The 7,570-nt window shown below is 39.8% G+C and overlaps 1 protein-coding gene across 2 annotated transcripts in view; it reads right to left on the bottom strand.

Moving 5' to 3' along the window:
- The window catches only part of mapk8ip1b (mitogen-activated protein kinase 8 interacting protein 1b), a 167,447-nt gene that overhangs the window by 96,239 nt on the left and 63,638 nt on the right, over positions 1–7,570 (bottom strand). For both annotated transcript variants that reach the window (XM_034195538.1, XM_034195547.1), the window contains exon 2: positions 1,616–1,727. In XM_034195538.1, coding sequence (XP_034051429.1) covers positions 1,616–1,727 — 112 coding nt within the window. The remainder of the gene's footprint in view (positions 1–1,615; positions 1,728–7,570) is intronic.

Here is a 7,570-nt window from a genome sequence, read left to right on the forward strand (position 1 = left end):
GCTTGGCATTGTCTTGCTGAAATAAGCAGGGACATTCCTGAAAAAGATGTTGCTTCGGCCTTACAGCTTACGTGAAGAAAGTTCTCCAGATTCTCTGATTATATTATGGACAGTAGATGATGGAATCCCTAAATTTCTTGAAACTGAACATTGAGAAACATTGTTCTTAAACTGCTGGACTATTTTTTCACGCAGTTGTTCAAAAAATGGTGATCCTCACCCCATCTTTGCTTGTGAACGGCTGAGCCTTTTGGGGATGCTCCTTTTATACCCAATCATGACACTCACCTGTTTCCAGTTAACATGTTCACCTGTGGAATGTTCCAAAAAGGTGTTCTTTGAGCATTCATCAACTTTCCCAGTATTTTGTTGCCCTGTCCCAGCTTTTTTGAAATGTGTTGCAGGCATCCATTTCAAAATGAGCAAATATTTGCACAAAAACAATAAAGTTTATCATTTTGAACATTAAATATCTTGTCTTTGTGGTGTATTCAATATAATATAGGTTGAGGATTTGGAAATCACTGTATTCTGTTTTTCATTTACATTTCACACAATGTCCCAACTTCATTGGAATTGGGGTTGTAAAATCGGAGCTGCCTCCAATTTTACAACCCCCCCAAAGTATAACTTATTTAGTTTTGAAAATTTTATAAAATTTAAAAATGCTTGTCTAATATATAAAACTTTACAGGGGTTGGCTCCTCCACCTCTTGCAAATTATATTAAATATAGAACAACTGGTCCAAGGGTCACCAGAGCCGTGAGTCGAGGGGCCTGTGAAGTGTCTGTGCGAAAAACAGCTTTTGCACAAAATGCTCTGTCCTACAAAGGCAGTGTCCAATGGAATGCTTTGCCAACTACAGTGAGGGAGGCCCCAAGCTTTAAGGCTTTCAAAAGTCACTTAAAGGAGTGGCTCAAATAAAATAAAAAAATGTGAGCATTATGAACTCAATTGTAGAAACTAAGAAGAAATGTAGGGAATGTGCAATGCACTACAGCACTTTATAAGTTATTGTTCTTAAAATGTATAAATGTATGAAATTAGACTTGCAATTTTAATTGAATTATTTCAATTGAATTGTACATGTAGTAGTTGTGTTTTTTTTTTTTTTACTGTGTGCCTTCCTTTGACTGAGTTTGTGTAAGATAACCTTCATGCCCAGATCACGTCAGTGTCCTCTTGTCCCGTCTTTTGTCCAGTCAGTGTCTTGTTGTTGTAGTAGTTAGTGACCCCTTTGTAATGTAGTCTGTTGTCGTATGGTAAGCTCCTGTGATGTTTGTGTGTTGTTATTGTAAATTATTTAATTTTTATAGTCTGTCAGGGACTACAGATGGAAATTAGCTCATGGCTATAATCTGACATATTTACACTTTATGTGTTCAGTAATATGTGTTGTCCCTTTTAAATAAAAATGAAATGAAAAATATTAGTCCTATAAACGTTCCATTTTGGCAGTATTCATCCTTGACCCAAAATACATAAGCATACCAAACAGCAAATGTCAGCTCTCCCCAGTTTCTCTGTGATCTAAGCCATATACACGAACGCAAGCATACCTGCACACAGAGGTGACCTGGCTATATATATTTGTACAATTCTGAAACGGCTTACCTTTATGTCCGGACCGTTACAGTTGAGGCTCATCCCGCGCTCATCTGTAATCTCCGTAATCTCTGATAGGTCATCATCGTCAAACTCATCCAGGCTGATATCATGAGTCAACCTGGACAGGGAAGGAGGAGAATGATTATCAAAATGGATGAAATAATGTAAAATAAATGTCAATCTTTATACAAGCACCTACATTAAAAAAAGCCCAAATTTCTTATCAACTGAATATTCAGCTTGACAGCATGGTCTTAATACCATTAGACCCAATTTTAAAATTAATATTATGAATAAGACTTGAAGCATTGTAAGAAATTTGGAATATGACATAACATTTCAATCTATAATGAAATGCTTTGCTTGTGCTCTTCTCATCTTGAGTTATTTGCTGACTGTCATGATGCATCCATTCCATTCCTCAGGCCTTCACCGCCTCTTGTGTCAGCTGACGGCATAGACAAATCTTTTGTCAATTTTATGTCTCCAGTTCCAGATGAAATTGACAATCATTTTGTTGCAGCTGGAACTGTTGTGTCTTTATCAAGTACTGTGAATTTTCCAGAGACAACACTACTAATGGCCTTTTAATACTGACAAGTGATGCCATCCTAAATATCATTTCAATCATATTGCAGGCAGTGGAGTCCTTTTTGTTTGCGATATGTGACTGCAGAGGAAACATCTTTGCAACCAACGTGACCTTTTTCTCTTATACTTGTTTTTCATAACATTTCATCATAGTATAACTCCATTGATCAAATTTTCAAACTGGTTTATGGTTATTTGGCTATTTATCAATGATATATTGCTGAAAATGGTTCAAAGCTATGATTTTCAGACATACAACATCAAGAAATGACAGGTGTTAATTTCGTCAGACGAAACAAGACAAACTATCTTCCCCAATGACCATTTTTTCTGACGATGACAAAGAACAGGACGATACTACATCAGTGTTTTGGAACACTGAGGAAGATGAAACTAACATGCAATATTGACGACAAATAAAGACGAAACTGAAATGTTTAAATGAAATAACTCAAATAAAATCTTTCTTCATTTTTGTCTACAAGCTCTTATGCTTTGAAAATGTTTCTAAACTTTGTGGCATTGAGCAGAGTTCGAGCTGACGCTGTCCTGACACCATCGAGGGAACATACACAATGTACCGTGAGCTTCAACATGCTTTTTCTTCAGCAAGAGTCTTGCTTGGTGAGTGTGCATACACACCATGGTAGTTGGCTGCATTACTTATGGTTTTCTTTGAAACAATTGTTCAGTTGCTCTCCACAAGTGGTCTTTGGCTCTCGGATCACTCTTCTGATAATTCTTTTCATTCGTCTGTGAGAAATTCTGCGAGGAGCACCTGATTGTGGCCGATTTACGGTGAAATTATGTTTCTTCCTCTTCTGGATTATGGCTCTGCAGCGCTCACTGGAGGGCAGCACGATGGCTTAGTGGTTAGCATTGTTGTCTCACAGCAAGAAGGTCATGGGATCGATTCCCACCTATGGCCTTTTTGTGTGGAGTTTGCATGTTCTCCCCGTGTTTGTGTGGGTTCCTCTGGGTGCTCCGGCTTCCTCCCACATCCAGAGACATGCAGGTTAGGTGGATTGGAAACTTTAAATTGTCCATAGGTGAGCGTGTGTTTGTTTGTCTATGCATGGCCCTGCAACAGACTGACCACATGTACCACACCTCACACCCTACGACTGCTGGGGATAGGCTCCAGCCCTCTGTGACCTTTAATTGGAGTAAGAGGTTGAAGCTGAGCAAGTGAGTGCTCACTGGAACATTCAGGTTAGAAATCCTTCTGTAACCATTGCCATCAGTATGATTTGCAACAATAAGGTTGTGAAGATCTTGAGAGAGCTCTCTGCTTTTACCCATCATGTTTCTTGTGTTGGTAATGAGACACCTTCTTATAAGCCATCACTTGGGACTGAACCAGCTGATAATAATTTGCACTGACAAATTACTGATAGATTCCAGCTGGTGTTTTTGCACCTCCCTTTCTTCACGTGTTCAATACGTTTTCCCTATGTCATTTTACATTATTACACACCTTAATTTCTGTACTTATTTGTTTTGGTTTCTTTATATACTCAACAAAAATATAAACGCAACACTTTTGGTTTTGCTCCCATTTTGTATGAGATGAACTCAAAGATCTAAAACTTTTTCCACATATACAATATCACCATTTCTCTCAAATATTGTTCACAAACCAGTCTAAATCTGTGATAGTGAGCACTTCTTCTTTGCTGAGATAATCCATCCCCACCTCACAGGTGTGCCATATCAAGATGCTGATTAGACACCATGATTAGTGCACAGGTGTGCCTTAGACTGCCCACAATAAAAGCCCACTCTGAAAGGTGCAGTTTTATCACACAGCACAATGCCACAGATGTCGCAAGATTTGAAGGAGCGTGCAATTGGCATGCTGACAGCAGGAATGTCAACCAGAACTGTTGCTCGTGTATTGAATGTTCATTTCTCTACCATAAGCCATCTCCAAAGGCGTTTCAGAGAATTTGGCAGTACATCCAACCAGCCTCACAACCGCAGACCACGTGTAACCCACACCAGCCCAGACCTCCACATCAGCATGTTCACCTCCAAGATCGTCTGAGACCAGCCACTCGGACAGCTGCTGAACAATAGGTTTGCATAACCAAAGAATTTCTGCACAAACTGTCAGAAACTGTCTCAGGGAAGCTCATCTGCATGCTTGTCATCCTCATCGGGGTCTCGACCTGACTCCAGTTCGTCGTCGTAACCGATTTGAGTGGGCAAATGCTCACATTCGCCAGGTCAGGTTTTAGAATTCATCATAGTACAGAAACAGCATTAGTGAAGGTTACAAATGATCTTCTTATGGCCTCGGACAGTGGACTCATCTCTGTGCTTGTTCTGTTAGACCTCAGTGCTGCTTTTGATACTGTTGACCATAACATTGTATTACAGAGATAGAGCATGCCATAGGTATTAAAGGCACTGCGCTGCGGTGGTTTGAATCATATTTGTCTAATAGATTCCAATTTGTTCATGTAATGGGGAATCTTCTTCACAGACTAAAGTTAATTATGGAGTTCCACAAGGTTCTGTGCTAGGACCAATTTATTCACTTTATACCTGCTTTCCCTTAGGCAGTATTATTAGACGGTATTGCTTAATTTTCATTGTTACGCAGATGATACCCAGCTTTATCTATCCATGAGCCAGAGGACACACACCAATTAGCTAAACTGCAGGATTGTCTTACAGACATAAAGACATGGATGACCTCTATTTCCTGCTTTTAAACTCAGATAAAATTGAAGTTATTGTACTTGGCCCCACAAATCTTAGAAACATGGTGTCTAACCAGATCCTTACTCTGGATGGCATTACCCTGAGCTCTAGTAATACTGTGAGAAATCTTGGAGTCATTTTTGATCAGGATAGGTCATTCAAAGCGCATATTAAACAAAATGTAGGACTGCTTTTTTGCATTTACGCAATATCTCTAAAATCAGAAAGGTCTTGTCTCAGAGTGATGCTGAAAAACTAATTCATGCATTTATTTCCTCTAGGCTGGACTATTGTAATTCATTATTATCAGGTTGTCCTAAAAGTTCCCTGAAAAGCCTTCAGTTAATTCAAAATGCTGCAGCTAGAGCACTGACGGGGACTAGAAGGAGAGAGCATATCTCACCCATATTGGCCTCTCTTCATTGGCTTCCTGTTAATTCTAGAATAGAATTTAAAATTCTTCTTCTTACTTATAAGGTTTTGAATAATCAGGTCCCATCTTATCTTAGGGACCTTGTAGTACCATATCACCCCAATAGAGCGCTTCGCTCTCAGACTGCAGGCTTACGTGTAGTTCCTAGGGTTTGTAAGAGTAGAATGGGAGGCAGAGCCTTCAGCTATCAGGCTCCTCTCCTGTGGAACCAGCTCCCAATTCAGATCAGGGAGACAGACACCCTCTCTACTTTTAAGATTAGGCTTAAACTTTCCTTTTTGCTAAAGCTTAATGTTAGGGCTGGATCAGGTGACCCTGAACCATCCTTAGTTATGCTGCTATAGACGTAGACTGCTGGGGGGTTCCCATGATGCATTGTTTCTTTTCTCTTTTTGCTCTGTATGCACCACTCTGCATTTAATCATTAGTGATCGATCTCTGCTCCCCTCCACAGCATGTCTTTTCCTGGTCTCATCCCTCAGCCCCAACCAGTCCCAGCAGAAGACTGCCCCTCCCTAAGCCGGTTCTGCTGGAGGTTTCTTCCTGTTAAAAGGGAGTTTTTCCTTCCCACTGTAGCCAAGTGCTTGCTCACAGGGGGTCGTTTTGACCGTTGGGGTTTTACATAATTATTGTATGGCCTTGCCTTACAATATAAAGCGCCTTGGGGCAACTGTTTGTTGTGATTTGGCGCTATATAAAAAAATTGATTGATTGAAGTAAACAGCTACTTAGTTTAAATAATTATTATAGATTTTTCCATTTCTTGAACTGAATTTGAAATAAAATGCTTTGTGGTAATTTCTCAATTACATATTTTCTTTGTCCTTAAATCCTCAGCAAAACTAAAACCGAAAATGTGAATGTACATGTGCCGCAAACAAAATGTCTGCAACCACCAGTCCTGAAAAGGGCTACCATCACAGCCTGGTAGTGGTGGTGGTTGGGGGGAGCACATGGTAGGTCTGACCACCAAGCCAATCCTTGGAGAACAGTGCAGAGAGGGTGAAAACAAACTCACTGCACTTGTAATGTCCAACTACAGGATCTCGAAGGACACATTTACATTTTCTGCTGAACTGCCTATGGTTACACGCCTTTCACAGTGACCCCGAATGTCTCTCTGGTCTGAACAGACAGGGTTATATACTGTCCTGCTGTCTGTGGTAGAATTCAATTAGTGTCCAGTAAACTACAGTTCAGATTTATCCTATCTGTCATTATATCCCCCAGTTATCTTGTTACTCTGCAGCCTAATGGGCGTAACAACGAATGAGAACAGAGCGAGGGATATGATCACAGTTAATGTCATTGGATGGAGGGAAGACAAGGCGACAGTGAGTGCAAAGGACTGGGGGGCAAAAGTGAGATGTTTGAGACCCAGAGACCCTGGAAAATACAACTACCTTGTTACTGACTTAATATCATTATTAAATACACCAACACTGCCATCTTCTCCTGCAAAGGTACACACATCTTAGACAGGTATGAGAGCTAAACAATCTGCGCAAAGACGTTTACTTCTAAAAAGGAATCACAGAATGACGCAGGAGATACGGACCGACATATGTCAATATGACTGATAGGCCATTAACCATCTGGGGTCCCGAGGGCATTTTTGGACAGTTCACTCGCCTGCCATAAATGTTTTATTATTGCTGTTAAAAGCTCACCCTGCATCCCACAATCAAGTGGTATGTCTCTTTTTTTCAGGACAACCTGTACTTTCAGAAGATATATGCTATAGTGTTGTTTTTATAAGTGTAATAAAGGTTTACAATCAGAATAAGAAAGAAAAAAATAAAGCGGAAATACTTTTCCACACAATTTATTCAAACACACAGTAAAATATAATAAACAACTATTTGACACTTTATAAAGGTAGTTTTGGGAATCTTGTCCAAAAGAATATACAAAATAAAGGTTCTAACCTTAAACACAAATGCACATTTTGAACTATATATAAAAAATGGTCTATGTGTCTTGTTTGTCTTTATGCCACATGTCAAAGCAATTTCTGTCTGCTATTACATAAAGGCTTACAACACAAACTTTTTACTTCCATGGAGTTTGACTCCCTCTTGGAATGTGTTCCTGCACTGTAAAAAACCTATCTTCACAGTTTGAGGCCCTGTTAACACCCCCTCATTCATATGCGCAACACTCCACTGTTACGCATGGAGCCAGCAGCCAGAGGGCTATTCAAACAGCATTCACATTCACAAGAGTAG

Source organism: Thalassophryne amazonica, chromosome 2 (genome assembly GCF_902500255.1).
Source record: "Thalassophryne amazonica chromosome 2, fThaAma1.1, whole genome shotgun sequence".
NCBI classification, from domain to species: Eukaryota; Metazoa; Chordata; class Actinopteri; order Batrachoidiformes; family Batrachoididae; genus Thalassophryne; species Thalassophryne amazonica.